Here is a 19,321-nt window from a genome sequence, read left to right as displayed (position 1 = left end):
CTGGGCCGGGCCTCAGTTTCCCCTTACCATTCCCCCCCTCCCCCCCCCAAGCAGCAGGCACTCACCTTTGGGGCCCTGCACCTTGACCTGCAGGGGGGCCACGCCCGCATGGCTGGTGTCAACGGAGAAGGTCTGGGGCACGCTGGCCCGCACGACGCCCGGCGTCAGCCCTGGTCCTGAGCACAGTACCTTGGACGAGTCCACCACGTCGTGCACCGGCACCTGGAAGGGGCTCCCTGCCAGTGGGGGGGGATAAGGGGAAACTGAGGCCCTGAGCCCCCAGCCCTGCCCCCACTAACTGCTGCCCCTGGGGCGTCCCCAGCCCCACGTCACCTGCCCGCAGGGCACCCACAGGCCAGAAGGAGCTTCGCCCACTTACCCAGCCCTTGGTGCCCCACAGCCCAGCCCCTTTGGCTGGCACCTCCTGCCCCCTCCAGCCAGGGCCCACACCCTGCCCCCGGCCCAGCCCCCATACCTGGCACCTGGTGCCCGCCGTAGGTGACATTCAGGCTGTAGGTGCCGGGTTCGTAGGGGACGTATTCCACCGAGCAGCTGCCGTCCTTGTTATCGGTGCAGGACATCTTGGCTTCGGAGGGCCCCTCCACAGCCAGGCCCAGGCCCCCGGTGCCAGCACCCCTGGGTGTCGGGGGGGGGGGGGGAGGGACACGGATGAGAGAGAAGCACAATGGGGCTCAGCCACTAAGGACAGAGAACCGGAGCCAGGACCCCAGAGGTGCCAACGGGCACCTCCCCCCCCCCCCCCACCGTGTCCCCCCCGAGCCAGCCCCTCACCTGGTCTCCACGGTGAAGCGATTGGGCTGGTTGGTGGTGCCGCTCTGCAGGCCTGGCCCGTGCACCCGGACCCGGGTGGGGTCGCAGCCCTCGGTGACCGGCACCCGGAAGGGGCTGTTGGGCACAGGGCTCCCGTCGTAGGTCACGTCGACAGAGTGGACACCTGCATGGGGGCGGGGAGGAGAAGAGGGAGGTCAGGGGGGCTGGGCTCCATCCCACCCCCGTTTCCCCTCCCCCCACGCCCCGGTCCCCCCGGCTCACCCTCCTCGTAGGGGGTGTACTCCACATGGTACGTGCCGTCGCCGCGATCCTGCACAAAGGCCTCGGTCAGGTTCCCCGAGGGGTTGGACACCCGGGTCTTCACATGGGGCCCACCGGCTGCGCCCAGTGCCCGGGCATCAACACTGAACTCGGTCGTGGCCTCCCGGAACACGCCTGCACCAGGGGGGCGGGTCAGGCCAAGGGCCAGGGCGCAGGGCCCCCCCCGCCGTGCACTGCGCCCGCCCCCCAGGAATTAACCCGGCACCCCACTCCGCCAGGCCCCTCGCTTCCCCATGCCTGGCCCACAGACCTTCCCCCTCCCATCGCTCCCAACCCCAGGTGTTTGTCCCTGCAGACCCCTGCCCCCCACCAACTGATCTTTGCCTCCTTGTGCCTGTCAGACCATCATCCCAGCCCCGTACCCCTTTGCTACCCCCACAGCGCCCCCCAACCCCACCGACCGTCACCCTCCATGGCGGGCCGGTCCCCCTGGGCCCCCCATCCTCCCGCACCTCCCCAGCCCCATCCCGCTGCTGACCTTCGCCCTCCACGCCAGGCCCGTAGACCTTGACCCCGGAGGTGTCGAGGGCCGGCTCCACCTGCAGCTTGCTGGGGAAGTGGGGTACGGGCTGCCCTCCGTACTTGATGGTGATGGTGTAGGTGCCGGAGCAGAGCGGGGTGTAGGCGATGGTGTAGGTCCCGTCGCCGTTGTCCTGTACCCGCACTTCGGCTTGCGCCCCGCCCTCCGAGATGATCTCGATGGTGAGCTCGGCGCTGCCGGCCCGCGAGCAGTCCACGTGGAACTGGCCCGTCTGGCCGGCCGTGGCCCGCTCCAGCCCCGGCCCCGAGCAGGTCACCTTGGAGGGGTCGAAGCGGGGCTGGACGGCCGCCCGGAAGGGCGAGCCGGGCACGTGGGCGCCCGCGAACAGGATGTTGATGTTGTAGTCGCCGGGCTCCGTCGGCAGGTAGGAGACGGAGCAGGTGCCGTCTCCGTTGTCCAGGCACTCGATCTTGGCCTCACAGGGACCCTCCACGGTCAGCCCCAGGCCCCCCGTGCCGGCCCCCTTCGTGTCAATGGTGAACGGGGCAGGCGAGCCGGCCTGTCCGCCCTGCAGCCCTGGCCCGTAGGCCTTCACCTGTGGGGAGAGGGGAGGGTGAGGGGCCCTGAGCTGGCTGGGTGCCCGTCCACTGCAGCCCCCCGCCCACCTCACCAAGACCCAGCCCCAGCCCCAGCCCCTCGCTGGGTACCCCCCCGCCCGCCTTGCTAAGGCCCTGCCCCATGCCCATCTCGACAGGTAACTGTCTGCCCCAGCACAGACCCCCACCCACCTCCCCCGAGCCTTCACCTATGGACGGGGAAGGACTCTAGTCCCCCAGCCAATGGCCGTGGGATGTCCCACCCCCCTGGCTCCCAGGTCCCCCCAGCAGGGCTGCCCATGGGCTGGGGGGAGGGCAGCAGGGGACACATACCTTGGAGGGGTTGGTGGGGGGCACGGCCTCCACGGGGAAGGGACTGCCGGGCACGGGGGCTCCATCATAGGTCACCTGCACCTCGTAGGGCCCCTCCTCGCGGGGGATGAATTTCACCACGTTGTTGTCAGGGCTCAGGCCCGGCTCCACTTTGCAGGGCACCGACTTGCCCGCCGGCCCCGTGATCTTGGCGGCCACCTTGCCCTGCCCGCCGGCCCCCTTGGACTTGACTGTGAACTCCTGGTCCTTGCCCGCCTCAACTTCTGCACAGAGAGGGAGAGCTGTGAGCCCGGGGCTGGGCCTGTCTCCAGCCCCCTGGGCCCCTCCCCACGGCCAGGCCCCATCTGCCCCACTGGGGACCCCCACCCCGCCTGCTGTCAGATGTCACCGCTCCGTAGAGGAGCCAAGTTTTCCCAGGCCCCCCAGCGCTGCACTCGCCCTCTTAGCTGCAGCCTGGCATGGGGCAGGCTCGACCCCCCAGCTCCCCCCTCTGGCCCCCCAGCACTGTGTTTGTCCCCTTAGCTGGGTCAGGAGGCCCAGCCCTCCCCGCCCGGGTACGCACTATCAGCCAGGCCGGTGATCTTGATCTTGCTGAGGTCCAGGCTGGGGGCCACGCCCACGCTGAAGGGGCTTTTGGGGATGTGGTCTCCGCCGTAGGTCACAGCCACACCCAGGTTACCCTGTGTGATGAAGCAGGAAGGTTGGTGTAGTTTTCTCTGAACACCGTGTGCCTCAGTTTCCCTGTGTGTTACTCAAGTCTCTCAGTGGTGGGATGAAGGTGTGACAGTCACAGCAACCCCTAGAGGGCGGGTGTGACTGCGACAGGCGCAGACAGTGGCCGGTCACTCTGTAGCCTGGCCACTGATGGCCGGGGCAACCCTCTGTGTGACGTTGGCTGAAAGTCCCTGCAGACTAGAGGTCGGGGAGGGGGTGCACATCGGGGCCCTCACCCCCAGAGGGAGCAGAGACCAGAGCGAGGGGACTCCCTGAGGGGGCCCACGGCAGAGCCAGGCTGCTGGAGGCTCAGATAGGTGCAGTCCCAGGTGCCAGTGGGGCCCAGAGTTTAACCCCCCTGGGAGAGCGAACCCCTAGAAGGGCTGTCACACCGGAGGGGGCTCCTCCCAAGGGCCATACAGAGCTGAGAGAGCCTGAGGCTGGGACACCCTGCAAGGGGAAAACGGAGCCCAACCCCAGCCCTGGGGAGAGGGGGCCCCCAGAGACCCATGCCCTGCAGCTTGGGGGGATGGAGTCGGGGCCTCCCCTCGTACCTGCTGCACAGGGGTGTATTTCACCGTGTGGGTCCCATCGTGGTTGTCGATCACCTCCGAGTCCCGCACTGCCTCGCCCTTGGCTGGGCCGGTGAACTGCACGTCCAGGGGCGCCCGGCCCCCCGCCTTGGCGTTCACCGTGAAGTGAGTGGGCTTGCCCAGTTCCACGCCTGCCGGGGGGAGCCCATGGGGGTCAGTGGCTGTATTTCCCCTCCATCCCCCTCCGCTGCCCCGCCTTCCCCCTCCATCCCCCACGCCGCCCCCCTTCCGCCTCCGCTGCCCGCGCCGCCCCCCGCCTTCCCCCACACCAAGACAGAATTTCCTCCATTGCCCAGACCAGCTCCCTTCCCCCCAATCTCACCAGTCCGGTTCAGCCCAGGCCCTTCGGCCTTGACCTTGCTGGCGTCATGGGATGGGTCCACCTTGATGCGGATGGGGCTGGTGGGGGTGGCCTAAGGAGGTAGCAGGGAGTCAGAGGACCGTGAAGCTGTGTGCCCCACCTCACACCCTTCTGCCACCCTGAGCAGGACAGTCCCCCTCTGCAATGAGCCCCCTCACTGCCTCCAAGGCCCCCCCCAGTAAGTGGGAAGCCCCCAGAGCAGAGTGTGACGAAGTGGGGTTTTATTCATCTGGTTCTGTTGCATGTGAGAGAGTCTTACTGTCCTATACGAATACGGTGTGTACCTCAGTTTCCCCATCTACTATACCAGTGCTTCGGTGGTGGGAATTGGGTACAGGGGAGGCTGCAAGTATGTAACCGGAGACCCAGGAGGGGTGTGAGACCAAGCAGGACAAAGAGGAGGAGCAGCCATGGGTGTGTCAGAGGTGGGGGTCGCTGGCAGTCTGCTTGGGGGACTGGAAGAGGGGGAGTCCAGGCCATCTGGCCCGGGACTCCCCAACATGGGCTTGGCTGAAAGTCACCGATTTCTGTGCTACCAAACTCTGTTCTACACGCTGCCCGAGAGTCACGTCTAGGGGGGCAGGGCCGTCTGGCCCCCCCAGGACCCCGCCTGAGCGGACTCGCTGGGGGAAGCGCCCGGAGGGGCGGAGGAGGCTGGAGGCTCCGGGGTCAGACCCAGGAAGGTGGAGCCGGGGGAGCTGTGTGTCCCGCAGACAGGCGGCTCCCCGAGAGGAGACTTCCCCAGAGTCCGGCCCGGCCTCGTGGGGAGCAGGTCAGAGCACGGCCCGGGGAGCCCGTGGCAGCCCCGCTGACCTGGTCGGCGAAGAGCACCATGATGGTGTAGGTGCCGGGCCCGCGGGGCGTGTAGCGCACGGTGAACGTGTCGTTGTCGTTGCGGATGATATCAAAGTCGATGTCGGCCTCGGCCGGCCCCACCACGCCCGGGGCGCACTTGATCCCGATGCTCACGTCACCTGGGGGGGGGGGGGAGACCCGGCAGAGCCGTCAGCTCCCCCCACGGCCCCCCTGCCATGCACCCCACTGACCTCTGCCACGCCCGGGTCACCCTCAAATCACCCCCCCCCAATTCCCCAGGTGGTGGGCGCGGGGAGACCCACTAGAGCCCCCTGGCTCCCACCCCCCAGCCTGTCCCCAACCTCCCACGCCCCCCTGAGCCCTTCCAGCTCCCACATCCCCCTCGCCTGCCCACTCCCCCAGAGCCCCCCCCAGCTGCCAACGCCCGAGCAGCTCCCACCCCCCACCAGAGCCCCCCAGCCTGCCCTCAGCTCCCACCCGCCCAGAGCCCTCCCCCGGCACTCACCCTGCCCGGCCTCGGCACAGTCCACGGTGAAGTAGGTGGGTTCGTGGGCCTTGAGCCCAGTCTTGGCCACACCAGGGCCGTACACCTTCACCTTGTGGGGGTGGCTGCCGGCCCCCACGTTCACCTGGGGGGAAGGAACAGGTCAGACGGGATGTCCCCCTCCCCCCGAGCTCTTCACCCGCGGTCAGCACCCCCGAGAGGGAAGGGGAACAGGAGGCCCCAGCTGCAGGGTCTGGGGGGTGGGTGGGTGGGGGCTTCACATTAAAATGCCTATTGCTGCAGTCATACACACACCGCCCTCCCCCCACAGCTGGGGAGAACCCAGGTGTCCTGGCTCCCAGCCCCCCCTGCTCCGACCACCAGATCCCACTCCCCTCCCAGAGCCAGGGGAGAACCCAGGTGTCCGGGCTGCCCCAAGGTCTCATGCAGTGGGAGGCAGACACCGTGGGGGGCTATTTCAGCACGTGTCCCCCCCCCCGCGGCAGGCCTGGCGGGGTCACCGGCCCCCAGCCTCCGGCGCAGTTCAGCCCGGAGGCTCCTGGCCCGCCAAGGCCTGGGATCGCCCGGCCCGACCTGTTACCACGGCTAAGTCCCCCCAAGCCCAGCGCACCCTGGGACCCCTGCCACTTCCCCCCCCAGCCCACTGCATTATGGGAGAAAATCCCTGTATCGTCAAGGCCTGGGATCACTAGGCCCAAGCTGCTGCTACGGGCAACACCCCCCCCCCCCGGTGCATCGTGAGACACGCCCCCCCCACCCAGCCCCCGCCAGCCCCTCGTGGGACATGTCCCCTGCCCCCCCAGCCCCTCGTGGGACACGCGCCCCACGCCCTGGCCCCTCGTGGGGCCCCCCCGGGCACTCACGCGGTAGGGGCTGTTGGGGATGTTGACGCCCCCCCAGGACACCATGGCCGTGTGCTTCACCGGCTTCTTGGGCACGTAGGAGCAGCTGTAGGTGCCGTTGCCATTGTCCTTCACCGCCACGTCCACCGGGGCACCCCCTGCATCCTGGGGGCAAAGCGGGTCAGCCGGCCCCCCAGCCCCCCTTCCTCCTCCTCCCCGGGGAGTGGGGCAGAGCAGGTCAGCCACCAGCCAACCCCCCCAGCCCCCCCTTCCTCCCCGGGGGGGGGCAGAGCAGGTCAGCCGCCAGCCGGCCCCCAGCCTCCCACCCTCGGGTGCCCTCCACATCTTGGGGGCAGAGTGGGGTCAAGCCCCCAGTTCCCCACTTGGCACCTCCGCCAGGATGCACCCAGCCCCCTGTCTGCACCCAGCCACGCTGACCTGCCCCGCCCCAGCCCCGGGCCACCCCCCAGCCCCAGGCCACCCCCACCTGGCGCTCCCCCCCCTCCTCACCTGCACTTGGACCTTGAGAGGGGCCTTTCCGCCGTTCTTGGCATCCACCATGAACTCGGCCGGTTTGTTGATGGCGACCCCGGTTTTCTCCAGCCCAGGCCCGTGGGCTTTCACCTGTGGGGGGCCGCGGGTGAGAGGAGACCCTGCCTTCATGTCAGCCCCAATCCCAGCACGAGACCCCGCTCCCCTCCCAGAGCCGGGGAGAGAACCCAGGAGTCCGGGCTCCCAGCCCCACCTGCTCTAACCAGCAGCCCCACTCCCCTCCCAGAGCCGGGGGCCCGCCCCACCCCCGGCAGGCGGTACCTTCTCGGGGTGCAGGTCGCGCGGGGCGGGGCGGATCTCGGCCATGAAGGGGCTGTGGCGAATGTCGTCCCCGTTGCAGAGAACGTGCACGGCGTAGTCCCCCGGCTCCTGGGGCCAGTAGCGCACGTCGCACGAGCCGTCGCCCCGGTCGTCGCACTCGATCCTGGCCTGGGACGGGCCCTCCACCGAGAACCCTGGGGGGCGCGGGGAGCGTTGAGACCAGGGCTGCCAGCCCCTCCACCGGCCCCCGCACAGGGGCCCCCAGCTCCGCACCCCCACGAGGAGACCAGCCCCTCCACACCTCCATGGGGGTGGGGTACCAATGAACGCCCAGCCCTCCCCCCTACCTTGCAGCCCCACCCCAAGATGGGGACCCCAGCAGCACCCAAAACCCTGCCACCCCGTTTGAGATCTGAGGGCCCTGCTGTGAGCAACCAGCCCCCCCGACCAAGACTGGAGACCCGTCGCAGCCTCCCCCCCATGACTGCCCAGCATTTCCCAGACCCCCCCCCCCCCCCAACTTCCCGGGTGGGACCAAGATTGGGGAATCCAACTCCCCCCACCCGCTCCCCCCCACCCAACTCACCCCCCCACCCGCTCCCCCAGCTCCCTCCCACCAGCTCCCCGCTCACCCAGTGTGCCCACGTCGTCCCCGATGGCCTCCACCACGAAGTCGGCCGACTTGCCGACCACGCCACCCTCCAGCCCCGGCCCCCAGGCCCGGACCTTCTGGCTGCCGCACTCGGGGCCGACCTTCACCTCGAATGGGCTGGGGGGGGGGGGGGAAGGCCGGGCAGGTCACAACGGGCACCGTGCCCCCCCTTGTGTCCCTCCCCCCAAGGGGATCACATGCACCAGGCACTGCGCACCCCCACCCCAGCTTGCATGGGGGCATCACCCAGGTCCCCACCCGGCCCCCTCAGCGTGCTCCGGGGCATCCCGACCCCAGACATCCCAGCATGCACCAGTCCCCATGCATCGGTACCCGGCCCACTGTACCCCCAAGCCTGCCCCCCCCCCCAGCAGCCCTCGGGGCGCTCACCTGCGTGGCACCTGCTGCCCCCCCCAGGAGACGGTGACGGTGTAGTTCCCGGGCAGGGTGGGGAAATACTCGAAGGCAAAAACCCCGTCGCCCAGATCCTTCTGCTTCACGCTCTCCGGCCCCTCTGCGGGGAGACAGGGTCAGAGTGGGGCAGCCCCCCACCACGGGGCAGCCCCTCCCGCCACAGGCCCCCCCAGATCCTTCTGCTTCACACTCTCCGGCCCCTCTGCGGGGAGACAGGGTCAGTGTGGGGCACCCCCCCCCATAGGGCACCCCCCCCCCCAATTGCTTCCTGCACCCCCCAGCCACTCCCCAGCGGGGGGGGGTGTCACTCACTTGGGCCCTTGACCGTGACCTTGAGCTCTCCGCTGCCGGCGCCTTTTGTGTAGACCTTGAAATCCGCCGGCTCCTTCACCCGGAGCCCCTTGGGCTGCAGCCCCCGCCCCGTGGCCCGGCAGGCACTGGGGTTACAAGCTGTGGGGGGGAGACCAATTGTGAGAGGGACCCAGGCGTCTGGGTGCCCCCCACTCCCACCAGGCATTGGGGTTACAGTCTCAAGTGAGGGAGGAACCCAGGCGTCCGGGGCTCCCGCTCCGCAGTGATGCACAGCAGGGGGAAAAGAGAGAGAGAGAGAGAGAGAGAGAGAAGGACCCAGGTGTTCAGGTTCCCCCCACCCCTGCAGGCACCGGGATTACTTGCTAGGCAGTGAGAAAGGGAACCCAGGCGTCCAGGGCCACCCCCCGCCAAGAATGGAGGCTCTCCGGGCCCCAGCCCCCCTCCCAGGGGCACCGCCCGCACCCCCCGCCCTGCCCCACAGATCACACAGTACCATTAGCCCCGGGCCGGCCTGGCGCCAGGGTGAGGGGCACCAGCCAAGGATCCGGGACGGCGGCTCGTCGAGAGACAGACAGACAGAGAGAGAGCTAGGACAGCTCGGAGCGCAGCGGAGAGAGGAGAGAGAGGGGGGTTACCAGGGAGGCAAAGAGAGAGAGAACCCCCATATCCTTGGGGCAGAGCGAGCGTCACCCCCGAGATGCCCTGTGCTGGGGGCAGAGAGAAACAGACAGACAGCAGAGACCCCCCCCAGACATGGGGCATTGTGGGAGACCCGCCCTGCCCCGGCCCCCCGTGCTCACCCTGCCCCACGGCGACGGTGTAGGGGCTGCGGGGGATGGGCGTGCCCCCGAAGGTCACGTGGACGGTGTAGGTGCCCTCGGCGCCCGGGCGGTAGGTGCACCGGTAGGTGCTGTCGCCCTTGTCCTCCAGCTGCTGCTCCACCGCGCCCTTGCGCCCGCTGGGGTCCACCACGGTCACCTCCACCTCGCCCGCCCCCGCGCCTGGGGGGGGCAGGGAGGGGTCAGCCCCGGCCCGGGCCCCCACAGGGCCCCCCAGCCCCACCTCGCCCGCCCCCGCGCCGGGGGGGGGGAGGGGTCAGCCCCGGCCCGGGCCCCCACAGGGCCCCCCAGCCCCACCTCGCCCGCCCCCGTGCCGGGGGGGAAGGGGTCAGCCCCGGCCCGGGCCCCCACAGGGCCCCCCAGCCCCACCTCGCCCGCCCCCGCGCCTGGGGGGGGGAGGGGTCAGCCCCAGCCCGGGCCCCCACAGGGCCCCCCAGCCCCACCTCGCCCACCCCCGCGCCTGGGGGGGAGGGGTCAGCCCCGGCCCCCCAGCCCCGCCCCCCACAGGGCCCCCCAGCCCCGCCTCGCCTGCCCCCGCGCCTGGGGGGGTGGAAGGGAGGGGTCAGCCCCAGCCCGGTCCCCCCTCACAGGGCCCCCCCAGCCCCCCCTCACCTGTCCCTGGCTGGGGGAGGGAAGGGTCAGCCCCAGCCCGGCCCCCCTCGGGCCCTCCCGGCCCAGCCCCCCACCCGCTCACCGGCCGTGAAGACCTCGAAGGAGGTGACCTTGTTGGCGATGTTGCCGGTGGGCTCCAGGCCGGGCCCCTGGGCCGTCACCCGCCCGGCGTCGCCCAGCGACTTCCCCACCGTCACCTCGAACGGGCTCTTGGCAATGTGCTGCCCGGCGAACAGCACCGTCACCTGGGGGCAGAGGGGTTACAGCGGGAGCCGGACACTGGCGGGGGGGGGGGGGGGGGGGGCTGGGAGCCAGGACTCCTGGGTTCTCTCCCCAGGACCGGGAGGGCAGGAGCCAAGGGATTCTCACCTTGTGGACCCCCGTCACTTTGGGAACATACGAGACGGAGAAAGTTCGGTTCTTGTCGTTGTTAGCGACGACCTTGGCCTATGGGGAGAAACAGCATTAGACCCAGAGCCCCCCACCAGCACCCCTCACTCCTGACCCACGGCCCCCTGCCAGCCCGGCCCTGGGCCCCCCCAGCCCTGCCGGTGCCCCCCACTCCCGACCCGCAGCCCCTGCCAGCCCAGCCCTGGGCCCCCCAGCCCTGCCGGTGCCCCTCACTCCCGACCCGCAGCCCCTGCCAGCCCAGCCCTGGGCCCCCCCCAGCCCTGCCGGTGCCCCTCACTCCCGACCCGCAGCCCCGGGCCCCCCCCAGCCCTGCCGGTGCCCCTCACTCCCGACCGGCAGCCCCTGCCAGCCCAGCCCTGCCCCCGCCCAGCTCTGCCGGTGCCCCCCACTCCTGACCCGCAGCCCCTGCTAGCCCAGACCTGCACCCCCCAGCTCTGCCGGTGCCCCCACTCCCGACCCGCAGCCCCTGGGCTCCCACCTCTTCTCTGTGCCCAGCTGGGTCCTCCACGTAGACCAGGACGTCGCCCTGGCCGGCACTGATGGTCTCCACGGTGAACTCAGCCTCTCTCTTCACCATGTTCCCTGTGGGCTCAATACCTGGGGGCAGAGTCAGCCCGGGAGGGGGGGCGGAGTCAGCCCGGGAGGGGGGGCTGCCATGGGGCACCCTGAGAAGGGGCAAAGGTGATACAGCCATGGGGGGGGGGGACTCTGCCCCATGGGGTGAGGAGGGGCAGGGGGCTGGAGAGCCCTGAAGAGGGAGGGGGGCCAGGCCCCCAAGTGAGTCTCTGCCCTGGGAGCAGAAAGAGCAGGGAGGGGTCAGCAGAGAGGGTGGCAAAGGGAGAGGCTGGCCCATGGGGGAGCTTCCCCCCCAGTCTGGGCTAGCCCCCAGGACTCACCAGGGCCATAGGCTCGTGCTTTCTTGGGGTTCAGCTTGGGGCGCAGGGGGGCACCCGGCTTGAGCTTCGCCTTGGGGAACTGGGACAGGTAGGTCATGACCGAGTGCTCGTCCACATTGGGGTCCACGATCTCCTCCGGGGTGATGACCTGCCGTGGGGACCGGGGGGGGGGGGGGGGGGGGGGTCAGACCTGCCACCGTGGCCCTGTGGCCTCCCCACGTCCTCTCCAGCCCCCCTAGGTACCCCCAGCCCCCCCACACATCCCCTGAACATTGCACCCCCCTCCAGACCCCCAGGATACCCCCCTTCTCCAGGACACTGCACCCCCAGCAGGCCCTCAGACACCTGCACCCTCCCTCCAGGAGACCCCCCCGCCCCACAGGACAGCGCCAGCCCCGCACCTGGGGGATGCCCAGCCAGTCGTCGGCCTGCTGCATGGCCTCGCGGGCGTTGTTGACGGGTTTGCTGGCGTCCCACGAGTCCCAGTCGGGGCAGAGACCTGGGGGAGCAGGGGAGTTAGTGGCACATGGAGTCCCCCCGTCGGGGGCCCTCCCGGCTGCCGCCCCCAGGGGGCCCACAGCTGCACTGTGGCCATGGCTGGAGCACAGTTGGGGGGGCCGGGTTCCCCGACTTCCTGAGCTCCCCCCAAATCTCCCTTCCCTGCCCCCACAAGCCCCCCCCCCGATGGCCAGACGCCATCCGCCACAATGCCCTGGGGCCGGAACCAGCAGCCTCTTCCCCCCCGGCCGCTGCACCCCCTTCTCCCCCTCCAGGGCCCAGCGCCCCTCACCCGGGGCACAGCTGTCCACCAGGGCCCCCAGCGCCCGCCCGCTCTGCCAGTCCTTGCTGAAGTTGGTGATGGGCAGCTCGGGCAGCTTGTTCTGGATCCAGGCCCAGCAGCCGCTGCTTCGGCGTCTGCTTCTTGGTCTCCTCATCGTCCTCCTCGTCCCACATGGGCATGGAGATGGAATAGTGCAGGATCAGCGTCCAGATCAGGCCCAGGATCAGCTTCAGGTTCCCGTCCACGATGGCCTTGCTGTCTGCGGGTAGATGGGGGTCAGCACGAGGGGCTGGGCACCAGCGGCACCCCGCCCCAGCTCCCTCTCGCCACCCACACCCCACCCCTAAAGTCCCCCTGCACCGAGCAGTCCCTCTCTGAGCCCCCCCAACACCCCCCTGCCCCGAGCAATGCCTCTCCAAGCCCCCCATTCCCCCCCAACGCTCCCCTGTGCCAAGCAATCCCTCTGAGCCCCCCCATACCCCCCCAACGCTCCCCTGCACCGAGCAATGCCTCTCCGAGCCCCCCCCCACCCCCCCCAACGTCCCCCTGCACCGAGCAATGCCTCTCCGAGCCCCCCAACGCCTCCTGCACCGAGCAATGCCTCTCTGAGCCCCCCAACGCCCCTGCCGAGCAATGCCTCTCTGAGCCCCCCAACGCTCCCCCCAACGTCCCCCTGCACCGAGCAATCCCCCTCTGAGCCCCCAACGCTCCCCTGCACCGAGCAATGCCTCTCCCGAGCCCCCCCATACCCCCCCAACGCTCCCTGCACCGAGCAATGCCTCTCCGAGCCCCCCATACCCCCCAATGCCCCCCTCACCGAACAATCCCCCTCCGAGCCCCCAACACCCTCCTGCACCGAGCAATGCCTCTCTGAGCCCCCCCAACGCTCCCCTGCACCGAGCAATCCCCCTCCGAGCCCCCAACGTCCCCCTGCACCGAGCAATCCCCCTCCGAGCCCCCAGCGTCCTGGTACCCAGGAAAAACCACGACTGTTTCTTCCAGGGGGCTGTGGCTCGGGAGTGAGGGGCAGCGGCAGGGCCGGGAGAAGCCCGGGGCTGGGCTGGCAGGGGCTGCGGGTCGGGAGTGAGGGGCACCAGAGTTCCAGCCATGACCCCTTCCACCAGAGGACCCTCCCCAGCCCCAGAGAAGACTCTTTCCCAGGCTGCCCCCAATCCATTCATCCCAGACCCCTCCCCCACCCTGTGGCTGGCCTGGCGAGGGGCCCAGACTGAGGGGAGGGGAATGGGGGGGGTGCTGAGCCCGCAGAGGCCGACAGAGCCCAGCCAGGCCGACTCCGGGGACAGGAGCCAGGGCCCAGAGCAGGGGCTGCGGGTCGGGAGTGAGGGGCTCCATGGCCAACCAAGGTCCCAGGCCCCCTGCTCTGACCCACTAGCCCCCACTCCCCTCCCAGCACCAGGCCAGAACCCAGGCATCCGGGCCCCAGCCCCTTGTAACCCCCCCCCCCCCCCCCCAGCACAGCACTGCACAGACCAACGGTCACCCCTCAACACCCCCAAGTTGGCTGCGCCTGTCCCCTGGGGGGGAGACAGACAGAGGGCCCCCCTGCACCCCCAGGGCACAGGCCAGCTGAACAGAGCCCCCAGATTGCAGTGCAGGGGTCCCCCAGTGCCAAGGGGTGATGGGGTATCCCTGTCCCCCAGCACACGGGGGGTTCTGTGCCCAGGCCCGGGGTGTCCCGGCCCATCCCCCTCCAGCGCACATAGGGGGAGGGGATCCTCCCGGAATCTCCCCCCCCCCATTTTAGGGGATGACCCGCCCCTCCCCCCCTTCCCGCAGGCTCCGCCCGATGCTCCAACATTTTTTAGCCTTATATGGAGCGGCCGCCAGGATCCTGCAGCCCCCCAGCGCTGGGGAGGAGGGAGGGGACACCCCCAGGCCCCACCCCCAACATCCTGCCCCCCCACCAGCCCAGGCCCTGAATGAGAGCAGGGAGTTCCCAGGCTGGGACAGTTACTTCAACTCCAAGCAGGAACAGCGCCTCTCACTCCCGACCTGCAGCCCCCCAGCCCCTCACTCCCGACCCGCAGCCCCACCGGTGCCCCTCACTCCCGACCCGCAGCCCCCGGCCCTGCCCACCACCCCCCAGCTCTGCCGGCGCCCCTCACTCCCGACCCGCAGCCCCCCAGCCCCTCACTCCCGACCCGCAGCCCCACCGGTGCCCCTCACTCCCGACCCGCAGCTCCCGGCCCTGCCCACCACCCCCCAGCTCTGCCAGCGCCCCTCACTCCCGACCCGCAGCCCCCCAGCCCCTCACTCCTGACCCTCAGCCCCTGCCCCGCTGGTGCCCCTCACTCCCGACCCGCAGCCCCCTGCCAGCCTGGCCCTGCCCCCCCCAGCCCTGCCAGTGCCCCTCACTCCCGACTTGCAGCCCCTGCTACCCCAGCCCTGTCCCCCACCCCTGAGCTCTGCCGGTGCCGGGGGGGGGTGTGTGTGTCCCATCCTTGCCATTTCATGCCAGCCCCAGGGCTGTGTGTCTGGTCAGTGACTCACTATTGGGTCTATTGGGGGATGGGGGGGGGAACTTCCCAGAAAGGAACCCTCCCCCCCTCCGATCTAGTCCCTCCCCCCAATATCTTCTCTACCGAGGATGCAGCTTCAAGCCACAAGGGTTTTTTTGGGTGGGGGTGGGGACAGGGCCAGCTGGGCTGGGGGAGAAATCATGGGGCACCCCCACAGCCAGTACCCTGGGCATGGCACTAGGGTGGAGACGGGAAAATCCCCCCTCTGACCAGCAGCTCCTCCCCCATCCCCACCAGGGCAAAAGAGCCACCCCCAGCCAGGATCTGTGCCCCCTGCTAACCCACCGGCTGGTGCCCCTCACTCCCGACCCGCAGCCCCTGCCCCCCCAGCCCTGCCGGTGCCCCTCACTCCCGACCCGCAGCCCCCTGCCAGGCCGGCCCTGCCCCCCCAGCCCTGCCGGTGCCCCTCACTCCCGACCCGCAGCCCCCTGCCAGCCCGGCCCTGCCCCCCCAGCCCTGCCGGTGCCCCTCACTCCCGACCCGCAGCCCCCTGCCAGCCCGGCCCTGGGCTCCCCCCAGCCCTGCCGGTGCCCCTCACTCCCGACCCGCAGCCCCTGCTAGCCCAGACCTGCGCCCCCCAGCTCTGCCGGTGCCCCTCACTCCCGACCCGCAGCCCCTGCCAGCCCGGCCCTGGGCTCCCCCCAGCTCTGCCGGTGCCCCTCACTCCCGACCCGCAGCCCCTGCCAGCCCGGCCCTGGGCTCCCCCCAGCCCTGCCGGTGCCTCTCACTCCCGACCCGCAGCCCCTGCCAGCCCGGCCCTGGGCTCCCCCCAGCCCTGCCGGTGCCCCCCACTCCCGACCCGCAGCCCCTGCCAGCCCGGCCCTGGGCTCCCCCCAGCCCTGCCGGTGCCTCTCACTCCCGACCCGCAGCCCCTGCCAGCCCGGCCCTGGGCTCCCCCCAGTCCTGCCGGTGCCCCTCAATTCCCCTCAGTGGCCTTTAGAGGCCGATGACCCCTCCCCATGGATGTCCCCTACAGTGTCCAGATGGATCTTACTCTGAGGGACCCCCCCGCAGTAGGTGGCCATGCCCCACCTTCTGCACAGACACCCTCCCCCCCCATAGCCAGCACCTTGGGGGAAGCTTTAATTCCTCTGCTTTCCCAGTCAGCCCCCCGAGCTGGGCCCAGCCCACACCCCAGCGTAAGGGCTCTGGCAAGGGGCCCCGCGTTCCCCAGGCCCTAACTGTCTGATGGTGCCCACAGCTCCCCTGAGCTGCCGGAGCAGGGGGCCCAACGAGGCGCCCCCCCGCGTCCTCCAGCCCCCAGCCCCCTTCCTTCCGCCGAGCCCAGCCTGGCCGGGGTGAACGGCACATTCCTGGGATGAGAAACAGACCCGCCCCCCAGCCTTTGTTACAGGCTGCGTACGGGAGACTCCCCTCCCCCCAGGCCCACAGCCCGGCCTGTGCCCCTCACCCCCGACCCGCAGCCCCCTGTGAGCCCAGCCCTGGGCTCCCCGCGCCCCCGACCCCTCCAGTCCTGCTGGGACCATCTAGTGAGAAGCGAATTGGTCTTGCCCACGTGGGGGGCAGTTGCAGACCTTTAGGCCCGGGGGCTGCCCCACGCCGTGGTCACAGGGGATGTATCTACACCCCCAACTGCTTCCTGCCCCATCTCAGAGCCCCAACCCCGAGCTCCGTGGGGAGAAGGTCCAGGGAGCCGCCCATCACATGGCGGGGGGGGGGGGGAAGCGTCCCACGGGAGGTTGGGGGGCTAAGCTCGGGATGGGCCCCCCCAGGAATCACTCCTTTTTCCTGCTCTTCCCCCCCCAGCCCCACCGGGAGCCAGCCTGCAGGGCCCCCAGATACCCCCACCCCGCCCGCACCATCGCTAGGAGCCTCAGTCAGGAGCAGCCGCTGTGCGGGGCCCCCCGCCCCACCCCCCAGCTCGCCCCCCATGCAGAGACCCAGGGCTCCCTCCCACGCGAAGACGGCGCTCGTATCCCAGGGCCCGGGGGGGGAACCCAGGGCCCCGGCAGCCCCTTTGCCTGCAGAGCTAACAGGCCCCAAGCCCCCGCCGCAGCAGCGCCCCGCATCGGGGCCAGCCCCCCCGCCACTCCCATCGCGCCGGGGCAGAGGCCGACACTCCCCGCCCCCCACTTCTACAAGGCGCCCCCATCCGCCGCTCTCTGGAGCCGCCCGTAACCTCCCCGAGCTGTGTAGGGCTCCCCACTTCGGGTGCCCCATTCCAACCCCCCCAGGACGCCGCTGGTGTCACCAAGACCCTCCCCACGGGGCTGGGCCCAGCCCCCCCAATTGCCCCCCCGCCGCCGCCGCCTCTCCAGCGGACCCCCATCCTCACCCCCTCGGGGATAGTCCCCTCCTCGCCACTCCGGGACTCCCCCTTCGACCCTCCTCTCTGCCCCCCGCGGACCCCCAGAGCCCCCCCCGGGCTCACCGATGGACACCAGCTTGATGTTCTCGCGCTCCAGGAACTCCAGCGCCACCGACACGTTCTCCAGCTGCATCTGCCGGAAGGTGGGGCGCTGGTTGTATTTGCGCCCCAGCTTCTTCTGGCTCAGCACCTCGAGCAGCGCGATGAGCCGCAGCCCGTCGGCCAGGTCGGCCTGCAGGTTGGCGATGCGCTTGTGGACGCATTTCAGGTGCTCGTTGCACCAGCGGGTGAAGGTGTTTTGCTGGATTTTCTTCCAGGGCGCGTCCTCCGCCAGGTCCTTCTCCGTGGCCGGCATCTCGCCCGCTGCCGCCGCCGCCGCCTCGCCCGGAGCCGCGCCGGCCTGGGGCAGCCGAGCCTGGGAGCCGCTCATTATAAGGGCGGGGCGGGGCGCAGAGCTGGGGAGGAGCCGGGGGGCGTTAGCGGGGCGCCCCGCCCCGGCCGGGAGAGGGCGCGCGGAGACCCCCCTGCCCTGGGCGCGGCGCGCGGGGACCCCTCCCGGGCAGCGGGGATCCGGGGCGCAGGGAAAGGGGGGCCCAGCACAGGGGCCGGGCTCCACCAGGGCCACGCTGGGGGGGGCTCGGGGCTCCCCCCTCCCCGGGGTGGGGCCGCAGCGCCCAGACAGACACTGACCCAGACAGACGTTGACTCACGTCCGCGCACTGACAGGGTCACGTCCGTGACAGCCCCGCGGGGGGGCACCAGTGACTCGGGACCCCACGCTGGAGGGGGAGGGGTGCTCGGGACCCAGGAGATCGGCCGTGGGGGAGGGGAATTTCTCCCCCTCCCCCAGGTCCTCCAGGCGCCGGAGCCGGGCGAGCTCGCACACGCCAGCCCGCTGCATTCCTGCGTTGGGAGGGGAGCTGGCAGCGGACCCGGCCCCCACGGGCCCCCCCTGGGCTGGCCCCTCCCCTCCCCTCCCCTCCCCGATCGCCTGGGTCCCTGTCCCTCGCCCGTCCCCCATCGCCTGGGTCCCCGCCTTTCACCCCCCCCCCCCGTCGCCGAGGTCACCTCCCCTCACTCCAGGCCTCCCCAGTCTGTAACCCCTCCCCAAATGAACTCCGTGACAGCCCCCGTAGGAGAACCCAGCCGGGGGACAGAGCTGGGGGGAGGGCGGGACGGTTCCCCAGTCACTGCAGAGCTTGGGGGGCACTGAGATCTGGGGCACTGACCAGACAGCGGCCTCCTGAGGCCCACGGGCTGCAAATGGGGCCTTGGGCTGGGCGGTTAACCCTGCATGCGCCTGACCCGTGACTCAATACCGCTTGCGGGGGGGAGCAACCACAACGGCTGCGCGGAAAGTGAGGGCCCCACCCAGGCTTCCGGACACAGCAGGGCATCTCCCGGCCCCCCACGCCCTATGGGTTGTGCAATAGGGCGTGGGGGGCCGGGAGGGCAATGGGGCCCAGAGGGCAGCTCCTCGAGAGTGAGGGGCACCAGCAGGGCTAGGGGGAGCCCGTGGGCTGGGTTAGCAGGGGCTGTGGGTCAGGAGTGAGGGGAACCAGCAGGGCTGGGGGGGGCCCAGGCCTGGACGAGTAGGGGCTGCAGGTCAGGAGTGAGGGGCACTGGCAGGGCTGGGGGGGGCAGGGCTAGGTTGGCAGGGGCTGCAAGTCGGGAGTGAGGGGCACCGGCAAGGCCCGGGGGGGCCCAGGGCCAGGCTGGCAGGGGCTGCAGGTAGGGAGTGAGGGGCACCGGCAAGGCCCGGGGGGGCCCAGGGCCGGGGTGGCAGGGGCTGCGGGTCAGGAGTGAGGGGCACCGGCAGAGCCCGGGGGGGCCCAGGGCCGGGCTGGCAGGGGCTGCGGGTCGGGAGTGAGGGGCACGGGCAGGGCTGGGGGGAGCCCAGGGCCGGGCTGGCAGGGGCTGCAGGTAGGGAGTGAGGGGCACCGGCAAGGCCCGGGGGGGCCCAGGGCCGGGGTGGCAGGGGCTGCGGGTCAGGAGTGAGGGGCACCGGCAGAGCCCGGGGGGGCCCAGGGCCGGGCTGGCAGGGGCTGCGGGTCGGGAGTGAGGGGCACGGGCAGGGCTGGGGGGGGCAGGGCCGGGCTGGCAGGGGCTGCGGGTCAGGAGTGAGGGGCACCGGCAGGGCTGGGGGGAGCCCAGGGCCGGGCTGGCAGGGGCTGCGGGTCGGGAGTGAGGGGCACCGGCAGGGCTGGGGGGGGCAGGGCCGGGCTGGCAGGGGCTGCGGGTCGGGAGTGAGGGGCACTGGCAGAGCTGGGGGGGCAGGGCCGGGCTGGCAGGGGCTGCGGGTCGGGAGTGAGGGGCACCGGCAGGGCCGGGGGTGGCAGGGCCGGGCTGGCAGGGGCTGCGGGTTGGG

At 71.1% G+C, this 19,321-nt stretch overlaps 1 protein-coding gene across 1 annotated transcript in view; it reads right to left on the bottom strand.

Annotated features, from left to right (window-relative positions):
- The window catches only part of FLNA (filamin A), a 31,399-nt gene extending 14,001 nt beyond the window's left edge, over nucleotides 1-17,398 (bottom strand). The window contains 26 exon segments of the mRNA XM_074937555.1: nucleotides 66-236; nucleotides 476-636; nucleotides 793-955; nucleotides 1,054-1,227; nucleotides 1,592-2,189; nucleotides 2,524-2,786; nucleotides 3,086-3,203; nucleotides 3,792-3,961; nucleotides 4,153-4,243; nucleotides 5,005-5,165; nucleotides 5,513-5,636; nucleotides 6,376-6,519; nucleotides 6,865-6,978; nucleotides 7,168-7,361; nucleotides 7,800-7,936; nucleotides 8,210-8,333; nucleotides 8,546-8,683; nucleotides 9,346-9,546; nucleotides 10,079-10,241; nucleotides 10,366-10,443; nucleotides 10,886-11,004; nucleotides 11,304-11,451; nucleotides 11,705-11,802; nucleotides 12,094-12,193; nucleotides 12,195-12,343; nucleotides 17,017-17,398. Of these exon segments, the coding sequence (XP_074793656.1) occupies nucleotides 66-236; nucleotides 476-636; nucleotides 793-955; nucleotides 1,054-1,227; nucleotides 1,592-2,189; nucleotides 2,524-2,786; nucleotides 3,086-3,203; nucleotides 3,792-3,961; nucleotides 4,153-4,243; nucleotides 5,005-5,165; nucleotides 5,513-5,636; nucleotides 6,376-6,519; nucleotides 6,865-6,978; nucleotides 7,168-7,361; nucleotides 7,800-7,936; nucleotides 8,210-8,333; nucleotides 8,546-8,683; nucleotides 9,346-9,546; nucleotides 10,079-10,241; nucleotides 10,366-10,443; nucleotides 10,886-11,004; nucleotides 11,304-11,451; nucleotides 11,705-11,802; nucleotides 12,094-12,193; nucleotides 12,195-12,343; nucleotides 17,017-17,383 (4,468 nt within the window). The 5' untranslated portion in view covers nucleotides 17,384-17,398.
- Between the last annotated feature and the right edge of the window lie 1,923 nt (nucleotides 17,399-19,321).

Source organism: Natator depressus, chromosome 23 (assembly GCF_965152275.1).
Source record: "Natator depressus isolate rNatDep1 chromosome 23, rNatDep2.hap1, whole genome shotgun sequence".
In the NCBI taxonomy this organism is placed as follows: Eukaryota; Metazoa; Chordata; order Testudines; family Cheloniidae; genus Natator; species Natator depressus.
Note: the sequence above shows the minus strand (reverse complement) of the source record. Positions and strands in the feature narration are given on the sequence as shown.